Here is an 18220-nt window from a genome sequence, read left to right as displayed (position 1 = left end):
TAAGAATGCTTACAAACATATTTTGTAAATGTTAATCGTTGATGGACAAACAATGAATGTAGATAGATGCGCACGTGATGCTCTACAGATGTCATCTATCTTGTTAGATTGTGGATCCGATTGGATCAGCCAAGCATGGATTTTGTGGACTTGAATGAGGAAATTTATAGATCGCTCACATGCAACTGTAAGTTAGACGAGGAATAGCATAAATAAAAAAATAAAAATATATTCTCTAGACAGAGTACGCCAGGTACCTACTATAAAAGGCAATACAATAAATATAAATATATATAAGGTAGTCGCGTAAAAAGCACTTGTTGACTAGACTACGCTTGCACGTCTAGCCGTATTTCATGTTTTCTCAAACTAAGGATAGTTTACACAGGTGAAATATGGGGATGAATTGACGAAGTAATGTAATAAAAATGCGGCAGTAAATAATAAATATTTATTCGGAGATCTACTCCTAAACAAAATGTCATTCAGACTGGATTCATGCACACGAAATTTCGATGGCGACTGTCATAAATCCATTCCATAGTAAAATAATTTCTTTAAATTACATGTCAATACATTTAACACCTAATTTAGATTACAATAAGGATATTAAAAGAAATATTAATGTGTGTATTAAAATATGAGGCACTTTAATTTCAAGTTATTGTATAAGCTCTAAAATTAGTTTCTTTTTAGTTACTGCTATGTAGTTTAGATCCAGGAAGGTTAGTCAGTCTGTAAAGAAAAAAATATTGAATTAGTTTTTAAATAATCTTACTGAATCGAACACTTTGTGAGGGTAAAAGATGTATATTTACAACCGCTTTTACTTGATTTTTACAAATTGCATGCCGTAATTCTTGATTATTCCGTCGTCCAAGACTTTGATAGCAATAGAAACGGACGTAAATATATACATGTTCAAGTGCCCACGCGCATATAGAGTGTACGTGCGCAGTGTACAAACGTAGACGTGTCTAGCTGGGTAGTTTGTTGTGCCACTTCTTTCCAGCAAAAATACATAGGAAGATGAGAAGGGAAAGCCTTTCGGGGGTTGTCTTTTGTTTCGAAGTTCGAAAATTAGGCACTGATTTATCAGCCTTATTTGAATAAACATTTTTATTTTTTGGTAAAGAACACCATCCAGTGTCTAGCTTATAATAACAACATTCTGCTCATTTAATTAATATCTTTGTGTCGTCAGTAATATTAAGGTAAACTCACCTTATTGCGTTGAGGTCGCCATTCCCTGATCATGCGGGAAAAAATAGCTTTTCTTCTTTTTTACGTACGTAGCATCAAGGTGTCCTCTGCAACGAAGAAATGCTGATTAACGTAACGATACAGACAAAGATAGAAGCTTAAAATTCGGATAAAATTCTTATTGAACGGTGGGTGGCCAAATTAGACATTTTTAAAAGAGAAAAAAATATACAATGATGTAATGTAAAGATTCGATAACTGGGCTGTCAGATACATTTAAGTACATAATAATTTACACATAGATGACACCAGATATCTGTGAAACTAATTGGGATATAAGTTATTTTACATTATCTAGCCACATTTCTGCGTTATCTGGTGTCAACTATATTTTAAGGAGCATTATGTAACAGTACATAGTTCTGCAAATTAAAAGTTTACACGATATAACACGACTATTTCCTTCTAAAATATCATTCTATCTAATTAACAATCCAATGTAAATAACCGAAAAAATAACTACAATTTTTAGATCCTAACAATACAGCTATACATGAAATCTATGTTTATGTAAAAACGGCTATATAATTTACGTAAAATCTACGCATTGCAGAACTATGCACTTACATATAAAGTCTCGTCAAAGCGTATCCCTCCTCTTAAAAATGTGCCAAATTCCAGAAATGTTTTTATAAAACGAGTACTTCTTTGAGTGCCTTAGGAAACAAGAAAAAGGTTCGTTAAAATGTGTGAAAACTTTTTCGTTCAGTTCCTTTTTTGTAAGAGCATAGTCCGCAATTGAAGATGAGGTTTTATACGCGAGATTATATGGCCTGGCGTATTGGTAAAGAGCTTTAGAATAAGGTAATTTTAATCGAATAAATTGTAGGTGTCTCCTCTATCAGTCGATTGTACATAATGTTATTGTAAAGGGAAATTATCCCCCTTTTGTAACTCTATGGTATTCGAAAAATATTTTATTGATTCTGGGGTATATCCCATTTATTCATTTTCTTGATTTTCGGATCTTTTAAAATAATTATTTAGTTAGGTTAGCTTAGAAAAATTCCTTTCCTGTTTACGAATTCTTTTGAAACGTAACAATCGACTCATAGAACAACCCGAAAACTCTAAAACCAAACAAAAAAAAAGCCACGCCAAGCCACAATCCGAACAAATGAGCAAGTAACCTCTCTCATCAGGTACTTGAAGATGTTAGCTATCACATTGTAGTTGGCGACATCCATTCCGTACTGCAGTATATTGTTGGCGCAGTACGAAGACATTGGTGCAACACAAGTATTGTATACCAGTAGCGCGAACATCCATTTCTGCGTGGAGTTCGACACTAGAGGGCGCAACGGCCGCGCTCGCCTTACTGGCTCCCGAATGGCCGAGCCGGGCAGGTTGTTCGACTCAGTACACAGTTCTGCCGATGTTTCGAATCTGGGAGTTTTAAGGTCTGTTGTAGACTAAGCTAAGTTACAGCCTCGTGTATCAATAGTTTGGCAAAGGCTATATGGAAAGGTAATAGTTTACGATGACAATCTCCAGACATCGGAAAGCAAGCATTGAGCTGCTTGCTTGGGACCTAATATCTTCTCAGTAGTGTTGGATAGCCGTCCCACCCATTTATTTTGTGTCTTGTCCAATGACACTAACATTTTTATGGCGCGCATATCAGGCGTCATTAGTACCCAATGTGTCAGAAACGATAGACCGGGCTACAAGACATACCTAGGGCTGAATACGGTCAAAAAGGATATGGTAGAAATAATAATTATGAATATGTAACTTCTTACCGTTTGTCGAAGTAGGACGGAGGCGTCGTGTCGAGCGATAACTCCGTGCTTGATGGCTGTAAAGTGATACGATCATTAGTAGGTTATTACTTTATTATTGGGAAAGGCATTAACGCCTATCTATGCTCTATAACAATATTATCTAAACTGATATAGTTGACTGGTATTTCATAGCTTTAGGCGCCAGACAATGGCGACTACGTGTAAAATATTTTTATTGCTTTAGAGATGAGTCTTATCTTAGTCAGGGTCAAAACTTGGCTTTTAAATACAGACTCCACGAAAGTGGTGATTTTTTTAAACAATCAACATAATTTTGTTAGTCACACTATCTCCACTCAGTGATATCCCTGCGGGGCGGAGAAATTCTAATGATTGTTCAAAAACTTTTCTGCGTCACTCCATTTTGGTGGAGCTTGGACCTCGTTAAAGTACATCAGAAATGACTAGCTTCTGCCATTGTCTCTAGAGATCTTCGCTACTTACATTATTCTCCTTATCTTTCACTATCAGAGGACACTCGTCTATTCTTGCAGAGCTCCGGCTGGCACCTGCAGGTACCACTGCAGCCTTTGTCCGACTTGACGCAGCCGCACATCTTGGTGGAGCAGCTGCCCCGACAGATACAATGGACTACTTACATTATTCTCCTTATCTTCACTGTCAGAGGACACCCTCCTATTCTTGCAGAGCTCCGGCTGGCCCCTGCAGGTACCAATGCAGCCTTTGTCCGACTTGACGCAGTCGCACATCTTAGTTAAGCAGCTGCCTATACAAACGCAATGGACTACTTACATTATTCTCCTTATCCTCACTGTCAGAGGACACTCGTCTATTCTTGCAGAGTTCCGGCTGGCACCTGCAGGTACCACTGCAGCCTTTGTCCGACTTGACACAGCCGCACATCTTAGTGGAGCAGCTGCCTCTACAGGTGCAGTGGGCGGCGCCGTCAGAACCTCGCTTGACGGCTCGAGTGGACGTCTCGGCGACGGACACGTCAGCCTGAGTGAAGTTCATTGTCAGACGGGAACGTTGCGCCTAGGGGGACGAATTTAGAATTGGTTGTACAAAAAAATAGTATCCAAAAGGTGGTTAGTAGATGGTAGCTGTCAGTCAGTTAAGAAAGCGGTATTTTCCTTTAAAACTGGCAATTGTTAACTGTACAAAATAAACGGTATTTCTATTCATGCTATCATTGCAGCATTAAAGTCATATATAGTGTTTTACTCTGCACATGCATTAAAAAATTATAATATTTTTATCAATCTGAGTGCCTAATTTTGGCAGATTTGCAGTTAGCTGGCCTATAATAACTCTATATAATTTATTTGTTCCTTTATTTCAGGCCACTAGGGCCCATAGAAAAACAATACAAAAATAATTAACATTACAAAACTAATACATACATTCATTCATCATTAAAATAAAAAAATTAAATGCTATTTGTTGATAAGAGTATACATAACATGCAATTTTTATACACATCAGTATCTAACCTGTATACGTTTAAACAGCGGCGTGGCCCTCCAATCGGGATCCTTCTCCCGGTCCTCAAACTCATCGTCCTCCTCATCAGTCGGCTCAACGTACTCCAACTTCTTCACAGGTTCTACCTCAGGCTCCTTCTTAGGCTTCCTCTTAGCTTTCTTGCCAGCTGACCTCAGCTGTTCTAGCTCGTCTACTAACTTTTTCTGTGGAAAAATAGTTCATATACACACTTATAATACAATTGTAGATAAATTGAGCAGTGTATGGGAAAAAAGTGAGTATTCTAACTAGAGAGTGACATGGTTATATTTACTTATCAATCCATTTCTTTCAACGGGTAAAAGTGGCACTAGGCAAGTGAGCTTCGAGTGTTGTGTACCTAGCGAGAATTCGTTAATTTTAATGTTATTTAACTAATTTAAAAACTTGCAATATCTCTTACTGCCTTATTTTAAGACTGACATTTACATCACGCACTTTAAAGTTCAAAATCGCGTGACAAATCCAACTTTTATGTGCACAATCTAACTACGAGACATAAAACGCGGCTGTTAATCTAAACTGCACTTTAATGTGTTAGCAATAATGTTCACAATGGCATACATTTTCCTCCTCGACTTGTTCCAGCCTCTCTTGTTGGTACTGAATGACGTTCTGTAGGTGCTTGCAGGCTTCACTCTTGTCGCCTTTGCCTACCACGCCGCGTTGTAGCGCTACGAGCGCTGATAACTGTGGAAAAATAATTAAATACTTTTAATAAGTTGAATAAGGCAGTGTTGTTTGCTTAATTTAGGGAGGAAAAATCAGCAGATATCCAAAGGAAAATCACCATATAGATCTGTGAAAGGACCCGGTTCTGCAAATAGAGGTTTTGCACCGGACGTTTAATCACATTTCAATGTCGATCTGTCTAGGAACAAACATATTACATGTTCTATATATACCAACATAACGTACTTTATTAGCCACCCTACAAAACTTTTATATAGTACCTTCGCCATTCGCCAATACCTAAAAAGTGTATCTGAAAAGCGACTCATGTTCGTTGACGATAAAGTTTGGCGAGAACCTACCTCAAAACCTAAGGGGAAATCATCATATACTAAAACAGGAATAATCCACAATACAAACCTTCTGTTCACTCTGCAACTTCACCATTTGCAGCTGCCTCTCAAACTCCGCCTTACTATTCTCGAAGTCCATCGCCAGTCTATCATGAGCCTCCTTGATCTCCTCATATCTGGCCTGGAAGCCCTTCTCGCTCTGATTGGTCAACTCCCTCTTGGCGTCTACTAGGAGCTCGAACAAACATTTGAGGGCTACTTTGGCTTCTAACATAGATTGTATGTTGTCCCATTGGGTGCGGGATTTGTTTTCTGTGGGAGATGGAATTAGTTAATTAGGTGATTAATTCTTTTCAGACTGAAAAAAAAGGATCAATTTTTTATTTCAGTAAAGTTTTGGGTAAAATCAAAGGCTGGTAAAGGTCTTAGCTCACCAACACGCATTCCATCCGGCAAAAACAATATAATTCAAATATGGGCTATAAGTTTCGCCGGGTCGAAACGTAGGCAATATGTGGGATTATGACCTTTATGACTCAATATTTAGTTTTACTGTTTTATACCTTTCTTTTCAGATGTTTATAAGAGAAAATTATAACTACAAAATTCGTATAATAAGCAACAGTAGTGTTACAGTAATACTTTATGTCGTGTAAGGAAATACTCTACCTACAGATTTCTATTTATATTCTTTTCACTATTTTTTTTTTTATTTTTTTTCGGTGTTTTACATACCCTGATCAGCCGTCAATATCTTCTGCTGCAGATCAGATATCTGCGCCTTACGCAACGCCAAGTCATCTTCTAGCTCAGCTATCTTTTTTCTGTTGGCTTCCTCGTCCGTGCTGTTGCGAAGGTTCTCTATTTGTTCTGTTATCCACGCCCTGTAGATATATCATACGTTATGTATCCGTATAGAAATGTGCGCCTTCAAACTAAGATAAAGAGGCAACGTCAAGTTTTTTTTTGTTTTTGCTTGGTCTGAAACTACTGAATACATTTGAAAAATTATTTCATTATTGGGAAGCTACTCTATCCCCGTTTAATTTTCACCACGGGACGCGGGTATAACCTCGAGAAACATCCTGTATAGTAGTAAACATTATGTGCGCCTTGAATAAAAGTGGAAGCAATATTTAGTAATCAACATGTCCTCAAGTTGGAACGCCAGCTTATTCCATCGGTTTCGGACGACAGATTCGGACCCAAACAACTGACACGTTTGAGAGATTACAACAACCAACCAACATAAAAATATGATACATCTAGAATGAACATTCTATATTTTATTCGGGCACAGGTTGAAGTTCTCACGGGACGGAAACTGACGGAACCGCTCGTAAGGTATAAATATATGATCTAATAATAAACCTAGGATTCATTATACATATTTTTTTAATATATATTCTATTCAATATAATATATATATAGCAATATCTCACCTATACTCCATCAACTCTTCAAGCGACTTCTCAGCCTCGACAATGCTGAGATGGACTTCTAACTCTTGTTCGATGTACAGTTGTACCGCGCCGGCCTTCACGCTGCCTTTCGCGTTGCGCTTCATTTGTGTGGACTTCTGACGCTCTAGGGCTTCCTAAGAGTCACAGGACAATACTCGATTAGATAACATTAATATTTATCTTAATACTAGCTTCCGCCCGCGGCTTCGCCCGCTTAGAGTTCGTTTATATCGTGTTTCCAAGAGAATTCTTCAAAAGTCCGGGATAAAACTATCCTATGTTCTTTCTCAAGGTCAACTCTATCTCAAATTGTATTAAAATCGGTTTAGACGTGAAAGCGTAATAGACAGACAGACAGTTACTTTCGCATTTATAATATTAGTAGGGATTTAATTATTTTGAAGAATTTTTAGTCTATTTTTATTTGCAACACGTTTACTTCTGTAGAAGTCACGCTGCACTTGACAGTACTAGCGACTTTGCTTCATTTCATGTTATTAGGATTTTAGAATTCGGAATATAACTAAAATAAGTGACATTGCAGAGGGTGGGTTTTTGTCTAGCGCGGGACTGATAATGATACATACCTATTGCTGATAAATTACCTCATTAACTTTCCTAATAAGCATGAAAGGAATTAAAGTTACAATAATAATTAATACACTGGAATAATCCTAATATACAACAGAAATATGTACATTTCACTACATTCAAAATGCACCTGTATAATTAACGAGTAACTGTAATGATAACATTACCAGATATCAAAGGAGTTATGGGTTGCCAAACCCTCAAGTATGAGTAACCTTTTGTAAGTTCTTTACACTATATACCTATTGATTTTGAGTTTTTATTTTGGTCCAAAATTAAGCAGTGCCATCCAACGTTAATATTATTTAGCTATATGTTTTAAGTTGTGTATATATAGACTTATTTTAAGTGTTATGACTAATTTGATTTCAAAGTACATATTTCTCTCAGATCCTGAACAAAACTACGCACCTTGAGCCTCTTATTAACAGCGACAGCCTCCTCCATCTTCCGCTTGAGCACGTTCTGCTGCTTAGCATGTAGCGACTCCATCTTGGCCATGGCGGTGGCTCGCTTGCGGTCCTCGTTGCGAAGGCGAAGCATCGCTCGCTCGTTGTCCGCCTTCCATTTGCGGAACTTCTCGCTTTCTTCGCGCATTTGCTTTATTATTTTAACCTGGGGTATAAAGAAAAAGTGGGTCAGTGGGTCATCTTAAAGGCGAGAAGCCCTTAAAAATGGCAAAGTAAAGGCTGTCTCTTGATGTTGTCTTTAATAGAAAACGGCTTCTTTAATAGTACTGTTTGGTATTTAAGTGAGAACTTGCTAATTCATTTCATTGCAGCTCTAAGAAGTAATAATTTATTAATATATTTTTAAATAATGTGGCCCAAAATTTAATTAGCAACTCTCTATTATGTTTTATTTCGACAAATAATATGGGGAGTGACAGTTGTTCTGATACACACACGATACATGCAAACTCTTCTTGACAATCGGGTAAAAAGCATTGCCGACCGCCGAAAACGAACTTTAAGAATGGTTATTTACGGACCAGTTTTCTTTGTACACACATTTACACTACATAGAAAATACTGGAACAAATACAAATAATATCGAAGTTATTGAAACTCACCTTAGTAGCCTTCATAGCCTGTAGCTCAGCATTGAGCGATGCGATCTTGGCCTCATTCTTTTCTTTAGTCTTGATGATGTGAGCTTGTTGCTGGCAAGTCTTCTTGAGGTCGGATATCTGGTGCTCGAGCGTAGACACCTTCGTGCGACGCTCCTCGTGAGATGGGTCTTTGCTCTGATGATGGAAGAATGATGAATAATGATGAATATATTTATTTTTGTATAGAAAGGAAGATTGATTATTTGGTAGGACATGTTAGTAGCACCTTGAGCCTGATGAAATTATGTTGACAGGGCTAAAAGTACATATTTTTTTAAAATAGATAAATAACTGATGCTGTGTGTACTGCCAAGAAAATATAGCAGCCTAAACACATCTATCATACTTACCATAAGATCAATTAATTATGCATGAAAATATGTATTATAAAACGTATAGTACAATTATTTTTATGGGTCATTTTATGGCATATATATAGGTTTTAACTCTATATTTCATGCTATTTCCAGTACTCAAAGTTTTCTCCTGTAAAACTTTACCTTAAACACCACTGCCCTGATACACCAAGGACTTCAGAAAAAAGAGGTAGTTTAATCAATAAACATCTACCAGTCTAATAAGTATCTTACCTTAGTCTGCTTCAACTGCTGCAACAGCTCATCTCGTTCCTTCTCCAAATGTGCAATCTTCTCTTCATTTTCCCGCAAATTCTTGTGGCTCTCCAGCATGTCCTTATTGTTGGCAAGTATTGCCTGCACTACTGATGCCTTGATAGCCATCGCACGATTCAGTTCTTGTAGCTCTTGGTTAAGAGCCACCTGAGAAAAAAAAAGGAGAAGTTACAAATGGAGTGTGAATTTAGGTGTATTAACTGTAAGAATATGAGGAAAGGAACTTTAGTTTTTGTCAAAAGACACATTCTCCTAAACATACACGCTATGTAATTTATAGTTATGAGTAGGACATTATAATATAATATATTAAAACATTTGGGTCAAAGTAAGCTAAGTTAAATTCTGTATTAAATTGGCTTTAAATTCTGTATTAAAGGAAAACCTTGGAAATGAAAAGCTTAGCTAAAAGGGTGGGGAATCTTAACTATTAGCTGCAAGTTTGATAGCCTACTAATAAATGCCTGTAAAGCTCTAGAACCAAAAATTCGTCTTACCTGTCCCATAGCCCTCTTCTCCTCTTCCAAAACAGCCTGATCCTCATTCATAGGCATCTCATCATCCACCTTCTCATGATCACCATCATTCACAAACGACAGCTTAATCTCATGATCTATCAACTCTTCATTACTCTTCAAATTAACAGACTGTAGGTCTTCCAAACGAGTTTTTATTTCTTTCAAGTAGTCCACAACTGTTGTCTTTTGATGTTCATCATCTTTGTCTGTGGTGTTCAAGTTCTCTATGGTCTGGTTGCATTGTTCTGTCAGCTCGTTGAGTTTGCGCTCTATCTTGTCTTTGGCTGCTTCTGCTAATAAAGCCTTTTCGCAAAGGTTCGTGTTTTCTATCAACATGTTGCTTAAATGTTCTGTTACTTGCTTGTGCTTTTTCAATAGTTCTGCATATCTGGCCTTCTCTCTGTCTAGTTCTTCTTGGAGCTGCTCGTTATTCTGTTCAGAGATGGTTGGCATTTTGCCTAGGAGTTGTAGCCTTAGTTCATTTACTAAGTTGTTTAGCCTGTGCAGAAAAAAGTTATTTTAATTGAGACAAATAAGGTAGTTTAAGTAGCATGTTGTCTGCATCGCTATGATAAGGCATGTAATTTGCAGATTGGATTATAAGAAGTTCAGGCCAAAATACATTTTGTTTGGAATACTTCGTTTAATAACGGGGATTAACGAGACAACATCTTGACATAGGTACCTACTGAAACTTTCGCTAACCCCAATCAAAATGCAAAACCCAATCATTTTACTCCCATTTGCAGAGGCAGATCTAATGTAGAGGGCACTGGTTGCATGCCTTCAGCCCTAATGTTCTCTTACACTCTCCTATTTACTGTCTTATGTTATTTTATATTTTCTCCTCATGTAGGTACTTCCCTTATATGTAAATATACTATTACATTCACAACCCCCCTACATACTGGCTCATGTATTTCCCTGATAAACTCCTCTCACCTCATATAAATAACTATCTCAACTTACCTGACAATCTCAGCGGCCTTAGCGTCCTGGTTAATGATGGGCTTGTTGCGTATCCTGCGGGCTCGGTCGGCGTACCGCAGCGTCGACACTGTCTCGTCCAGGTTGTAGTCCGCCGGACTCACACACGCTACCATTAGAGTCAGGGAATTACCGCCGAGACTGTCTGGAAGAAGATATCAGAATAATAATAATTTGGATCCATTTCATCTACGTTGTCTAATGGACTTGAGCTTGTTGGCTTCGGCCCCAGGTTTGCTTCCCGAAAATAGGTAAATAATATCGCAATAGTTACATTAAATTGACCAAAGACTGATTTTGTGATTCAAAAGACATAAAATGCACTCAGGTATTATACAAAATAAGAACTTCCACATTCTAGGAATTAAAACAATGCTATCTCAGACTCAGAAGTGTCTACTACGACATATGCAGGGTATAAATCATAAAGAAAGAGTATTTGAGGGGAAAAAATCTATCAGATGCTTACCTTGCAAAAGCCTAGTAAGCTTGCTATCCCTATAACTGATAAAGCTCCTATTGGTTCCATCTCCTAGAGCCGATATAACGTTGCCAAGAGCCAGTAACCCCTGATTAATCTTCACGCCTTCCCGCAAACGCTCGCCACTGGCCTTCGTCTTCTTTATACGCTCAGACCCTGCTAAGTCTACCAAGTGGAACTTCGATGTTGTGGCTAAGTTTCTGTGATGAAAAATTTGGTATATAAGTATATGGTAAAGATTAAATGTGGGTGACTGTTATAAGAGAGTTTGTAAGAAGCAATTGCAAGAAAACGATTATTATATTGTTGTAGAGAAGAATGTTAACATGTTCATAGAAAAGTATAGGATGCATTACAGTATACATAGCATTACATACTGCTTCATCCTCTATGTGTCTTTGTTAATTCAATTACTTTTCGCAAAAACTTAATCTTATTTTAATGCAAAAATATATTGTCTCAAAACACAAAAATCATCATCCTCTGAGCCTTTTTCCCAATCATGTTGGGGTCGGCTTCCAGTCTAACCGGATTCAGCTGAGTACCAGTGCTTTACAAGAAGCGACTGCCTATCTGACCTCCTCAACCCAGTTACCCGGGCAACCCGATACCCCTTGGTTAGACTGGTGTCAGACTTACTGGCTTCTGACTACCCGTAACGACTGCCAAGGTTGTTCAATGACAGCCGGGACCTACAGTTTAACGTGCCATCCGAAACACAGTCAGTGGTGTCTAAGATATACTTAGAAAGTACGTACAAACATAGAAAAGTTGCATTGGTACTTGCCTGACCTGGGATCGAACCCGCGCCCTCGTACTTGAGAGGTTGGTTCTTTACCCACTAGGCCACCACCACGACCACGACTTTTTTTTCTCAAAACACAAAAATATTCCATCCTTTTTGGTTTACAATTTGAAAAGGAATAAAAACTCACTTATCAGTCCTACTCTCTTTGCAGATAACAATAGTGAAGACAGCATGACTCCTGCTGGATGCCTGGTTCATGGCTGTGGAGCCTGTCACTCGGCCTGATGACCCTCGCTCCAACACCATCATGGTCTCCATTGTGGATGTTACTGGCAGTTCTGTTATACCTGATGGGTAGAGGATTATAAGATGTATATGTTACCGTAAGATTACAAACATCGTCAGATTACAATCTATCTCGAGAGATTGTAAACTGTCGAATTATTGTGAACCGTAACATCTGATTGCAATTTAACGCATTATTTTTCGCTATATTATAATCTATCGATGAGAAATTGTCAAATTGTCAACTGTCCGAAAGCTCTCTCTGATTGGTCAGTCTTTTTGTAAGATCGACCAATCACGACCAGCCGTTCTGTTCCCATGGAGTTCCCGTAGAGTTAGGAATGAATTAGAGGTGTCAGTTAAATAAAATAAATGCTCTTCAAAAATTCTTCAAGTATTAAATTTATATAAAAATAACTCTTATAAAAATACAGTTAGGTATTTTGTCTTCAAATACAAACTAATATTTAAAAATAAAATAAAAGGGGTGCTAATTAAACAGGCTTCTTTTTAATATCATTATTCGCCCCCAAAAATGTATGTTGCCTTCTAAATTACTAAGTCAGCCACAATTAATAAAGCGTCGAGCATCTAAATAATACTATCTTAGCCACGAGTTATCTTCCACTCTAACGCGGTGTCCTGCGTGAGCGACGAACGCGACGCGACGCGACGCTGCGAACGCGACGAACGCGATCAACTCAAAGGAATTCCCTACATGCGGCCTATGTGACAGTCTGCGGCGAGACGCGACGTAACGCGTACTTGTTTTGAGGGCGACCAGACGCGACACCGCGAACTATTCAGAAGCGTTGATTGTTGTGGGACAAAAAAAACATAAATATTAAAGAAATCGTTTATTAGTACAAACAAGTTGGAAGATTGTTGCTGTCTGTACTTTAAATATGAACTTTCAAGCAAAATTGTAACACAACTTCTCCATGATTTGAGAAGTAATGACCAAAATCACGTAGGACATCTGTCGCGTATAGCATCGCGTCGCATTACGTCGCGTCGTGTTGCGTCGCGTCGCGTCGCGTTCGTCGCTCACGCAGGACACCGCGTAAATACAACTCAGCATGATGGTTATTTTTTTGCATCTAAATTTGTAGCATGCATTCTAACAGTAAACTTCTTAAATACTATTAAATGACATCATAAAAATATTTATTTACCTTCTAATTTTTTAACTCGTACCTACTGAATTTTTTGTTTAAAATATAACACATCCCATATTAATTGACCCAGCATGGAAGTAAGCATGCAACATGCAGCAAGCATAACTTCTGTCACGGCTCCGGCGCTGCGGGGCTCCGGCGGTCCCATGCGAGCTTATCGTCGCAGATGGTTTTCACGCTCACCACCGCAGCTTCGGCTTGCTGGCCGGCTGAGCCGGCCAGCCTCAGCCGCGGCGGCAAGCGCTGAAACTACCTGCGCCTCAGCTCGCAGGCCGCCTCGCCCCTCCGCGCCTACGCGGTTTTGAATTGCACTCTAGGGCAGTCGTTCCCAAACTTATTTTGTCTACTGCCCACTTTGAGAATAAATATTTTTTTAGCGCCCCCCCATTTTTTCACCTATTTAAAAATCACTATAACTTCAAATTATTGTGACCTATATATGTTTATTAACGGAGAGTTCTAAACGAAACTTTTACTATAACCCGCAACTTGAAACCTGAGCGCAGGTAGGTAACATACCGCGGCGCTTAGGTCTCAAGTTGACTCTTACAGTGGCGGCGTAGCATCGGGTGGCACCCGGGGCGGACTACCTATTGAGCACCCCCCAAAAAAACGACAAAATATGGTGCAATATGGTCATTCATGGTGCTTTTTGCCTGGTTACATAGGCATAAAGAAACCGGAGACAGATCACTGCAAACTTTTGAAGCGCTAGCGAAGCGAGCCCGTAATTTTTGAGTTTTGGGACATAATAGAACCCAAACATGTTTTATAAAAACCAGCCACAAGTGAAAAAGCCGCGAGCGCAGCGAGCGCGAAATTTTTGAGTTTTGGAAGAGTAAAGTACCAAAACAAGTTAAAAAAAAACCGCGCAAATTGTTTAGTTTTGGGGCACAAAAGTACCTCAACAAGTGTGAAAAAAAAAAACACTGCAAAGAGAAGAAGCCGCGAGCGCAAATTTTTTGATTTTTGGGACGCAATGATACCTAAATAAATTAGAAAATAGTCACTGTTAAGTGAAAGGCGCGAGTGCAGCGAGCGCAAAATTTTTTGACTGACTCAAAGGGCGCAGAATAAACCAGAAATGTTGAAAAAACTGTTTTTTTTTTATAACTTTGAGGAATTAATTTAAGTAAACCGGGAAAAAACATAAATAAACGAGAAAGAGAGGGGTGACAGCCGGACTGGCACCCCTCCAGTGCCGCCTCGACGTCATGCCTTGTTTGCGCATGCACTGTTGTAGTTTTGTTTGAATAATGAAGTGAACCTAGGCTTTGCAGATTAGAATGGCACCCTCAGTGACTTGTCTCTTCTGCCCGTGCCATCCTGGTCGTACAACTTGAACCAGCCGACTGATATAGGAATTCACAATTCGGGTTATTTAACAAAAACTTGTTAAAACATGATAGATATCTACGAGTACTAATAACTATCAAAATGCGAAAGTGTGTCTGTTGCCTTTTTATTTGTTTGTTTGTGTCTACTTTAATTACGAAACGGAGCGACCGATTGACATTGACATGATTTTTATTTTTTCTATATTCAGTAAAATAGGACAGATATATGAACTACGTGGAGAGAAATATAGAACCGAGTCTGAGCAATCTTGTAATTCATATTAGTTTATGTTCACAAGTCGTTGTCTAAGAGGCCTCCTAGCTAAATAAAATTACAAATCACCCCCCAGGCTTCTACACAACGCCCTTATTTTCTTTCTGGGTCTCTTACCGCCCCCCTTGAGACCTGCAGCGCCCACAAGGGGGCGTTATCGCCCACTTTGGGAAACACTGCTCTAGGGGTAGGGCAGACAAGACTACGTGGAGTCGGTTTTGCAGCGATTCGTTTTCGTCACTAACTTCAATTTTTAATACAATTTTTAATTGTGTGTAATTTGAGTCTTAAAAATTAAGTACAATTTTTGATTTTATAAAAAATTAAACCGTCACTTATTTTTGTACGTCAAAGAGCTGTGACACCGGGAGTTGCAAAGAACATTGTCTTTTTTGACGTTCTACCGATCAGCGCGCAAGATGCATTCCGTTCTACGCCAGTTGACAATTTGACCGCTCTACATCGCTCTCGATCTTACAAAAAGACTGACCAATCAGGGAGAGCTTTCGGACAGTTGACAATTTGACAATTTCTCATCGATAGATTATAATATAGCGAAAAATAATGCGTTAAATTGCAATCAGGTGTTACGGTTTACAATAATTCGACAGTTTACAATCTCTCGAGATAGATTGTAATCTAACGATGTTTGTAATCTTACGGTGACATATATATATCAATTACTGAAGTATTCTTGAGAGAACTCTTATCTAATTTTTAATTCAAATGACCTACTAAACCATAGCATTAATAAAGCAGTTTTGAAGTTGGGTGAAACTTTGATTAAAACAATAGAATATAGAAGATTATTTTTTTTTGCTGTGGGAGAATGAAATTAACTCTTCAATATGACATCATGTCTTCCAGTGGATCCAGTTAATTACAGTCATCTCATGAAATCTCAGCACAATCAGTACATAAAAATACTACATAGTTATCTGATACAATAATCTTACCTGGCAAAATGACCCCCTTATTAATATCCTCCCTTATCTCTATAATACTGTGTCCCCTCTCCTTGCCGGAGAGCAAGTCATAACACTGTTCCTGATACAACTCCATGAAGGATACATTCACTTTGAATATGAACTTATCTTCATGTGCCTCTATAAAGTCAAATATGTCTGCCACTGCTTGGGGTATTACACCTGGAAATTTATAATTAAAAGCAATTAGAACTTACAAGTCCAGCTATTAAAATTCCTCTGACAGTTCACCTGCATTCCAAGGGACATAAGTGAAAAGTAGCTTATATGTCATTCTTTTATAGACCTAATGAGCGCATCTGGCCGTGCTCTCTCTGTGGTGGCATATTGCGCTGACAAAGTGTAGTCTCAATATATGACATGTCATTGATACGAAAGAAGAAGAAGAGCTTTACCACTGCCAAGTTTCATCAAAATGCATCCAGTACATTTTGTGTGAAAAAGTAAATCATATCCATAAAATATACAAACTTCTATGCAATACTAAACTTTTAGGGTTATAAGTAGGATAATCAAGAGTTGTTGTATTGATTTATATTATTATTGATTGTTATTGTCCTACAAGACAATCTTGGCCTTGACTTTATAGCAATTTTCCTATGAAAACAATCAATAATTATAATTTGAGAATGGTTTTGCAGTATATTTACAATTCTGAAGTTGAGGATGATATGTAGTAGAATACTTACCCAGTTTAGTAGAGTCACCGTCGGAGCCTGAGTAGTTGGTACCCATTGTGTAAGTTTTGCCAGAACCTGTCTGCCCATATGCAAGTATTGTCACATTGTAACCTGGAAACAAATTATTAAAAAAATATATGAAACAGTACAAATTAGGTCAACTTATCCCATTCTTAGATCAGAAAAAATATCTCCAACAAGATGTAAATCTGGGCCAGGAAGTGAAGCTTCGTGTTTGGTATTTCAAAATCAATACTTCATAATTTTAATATTGTTCTATGCATGACAAAGTTTTCTCTCAGACTTGATAAACTTTGAAACTAATAATTTAAAAACTGTTTGAAGAAAACATTGGATGTTTACATGAGATATTCTACCAATTGTACTCAATATCTAACAATTATAATAAGAACACTCTCTCCCTTATCTGATGTTCCACTTACCTTGGAATAGCCTTCCTATAAGACCTTTAACTGCTGTATCATAAAACTCCTGCTGAGTTATGTGTTGGGGGAAAACATAGTTATATGTGAATGCCAGATCCTTTATCTGGACTTGAGGCTGCCCATTCACCACTTCAATGCACTCCTCACATCCTCTGTCAGTCTCCAATTGCATCAATGGTCTGATCCGAAGTGCTACTTGCACTGTGTCAATAGTTCCTTTATTATCTCCCTCCACCATCTTGCTGGTTCTTTTCCCTTCGAGAAAAAACACCTCTGCTCTCTAGTAACACCTACAAAGCTTGCATATCCCCCGTTTTCACTATTTTCGGGCTGACCAGGGAATTGTCAGATGTCAGGTTTTCTTTTAAGACCAATATGTGGCTTCTTGTTTTGTCAGGCCTGACATTGGTGTCAGTTTCTGTAAAAAGGTTTGTATTACACTTAAAGAAGGCTGCAATAAATCCTATAATGTGTTACTGAACTCACGACTAGCGGATAGCATCAGTATAGAATTATTTATGACATCGTTATAGCAGGCCGAGAGCAACGGCATTATGATCTCAACTGTTAAAACTTACCGTGTAGCTAAACACAAGAATAGCAAATATGAACACACATAAAAAGATTGTACAATAATTAAAATTATCTTCAATCTTTTTAACAGCACAATTCACGACAATAAACTTTTAAAAATACAACGGTTTGAAATCAAATCAACGACATATTCAAATATAGAGTTACCATGTAAAAAATAACGCTACAAATACAAAAGTTCATCAACGGCGGTAGTGAGTTACGTAAAGTAAAATCATGTAAAATTAATACTTAATTTATTGAAATATCCATTCATTTATTTACAATATTATTGACAATTTATATCATAATTTGTCAAGTATTGTGTTTGGATTTCATCACTGAACTAACATTTCGGCATCTCCTTAGGCGG

At 38.0% G+C, this 18220-nt stretch overlaps 1 protein-coding gene across 1 annotated transcript; it reads right to left on the bottom strand.

The window, feature by feature from the left end:
* Positions 1–437: 437 nt before the first annotated feature.
* Positions 438–17989, bottom strand: LOC124640226 (chromosome-associated kinesin KIF4). Its single transcript, XM_047177904.1, has 20 exons — positions 17853–17989; positions 17272–17692; positions 16838–16939; positions 16119–16310; positions 12276–12435; positions 11329–11540; positions 10842–11004; positions 9852–10371; positions 9313–9501; positions 8684–8857; positions 8023–8226; positions 7000–7154; positions 6293–6441; positions 5625–5869; positions 5097–5222; positions 4502–4696; positions 3801–4043; positions 3006–3061; positions 1225–1310; positions 438–735 (listed from the first exon to the last, which is right to left on the bottom strand). The coding sequence occupies exons 2-19, from the start codon at positions 17510–17512 to the stop codon at positions 1226–1228; spliced, it is 3411 nt and encodes a 1136-aa protein (XP_047033860.1). The 5' UTR covers positions 17513–17692; positions 17853–17989; the 3' UTR covers positions 438–735; position 1225.
* Positions 17990–18220: the final 231 nt, after the last annotated feature.

The sequence above is a fragment of the Helicoverpa zea genome, chromosome 20 (genome assembly GCF_022581195.2).
Source record: "Helicoverpa zea isolate HzStark_Cry1AcR chromosome 20, ilHelZeax1.1, whole genome shotgun sequence".
Taxonomy (NCBI): Eukaryota; Metazoa; Arthropoda; class Insecta; order Lepidoptera; family Noctuidae; genus Helicoverpa; species Helicoverpa zea.
The sequence above is the reverse complement of the archived record's forward strand: the minus strand, read 5'-3'. Positions and strand labels throughout refer to the sequence as shown.

Bases quoted from the DNA above. Each gene is read 5' to 3' on its own strand.
- LOC124640226 (XM_047177904.1), bottom strand. From the start codon at position 17,512: ATGGTGGAGGGAGATAATAAAGGAACTATTGACACAGTGCAAGTAGCA. The intron at 16,311-16,837 runs GTAAGTATTCTA...ATAAATTTCCAG, and splicing joins CGGTGACTCTACTAAACTGG to GTGTAATACCCCAAGCAGTG. The intron at 10,372-10,841 runs GTAAGTTGAGAT...TTTTCTGCACAG, and splicing joins AAGGCCGCTGAGATTGTCAG to GCTAAACAACTTAGTAAATG.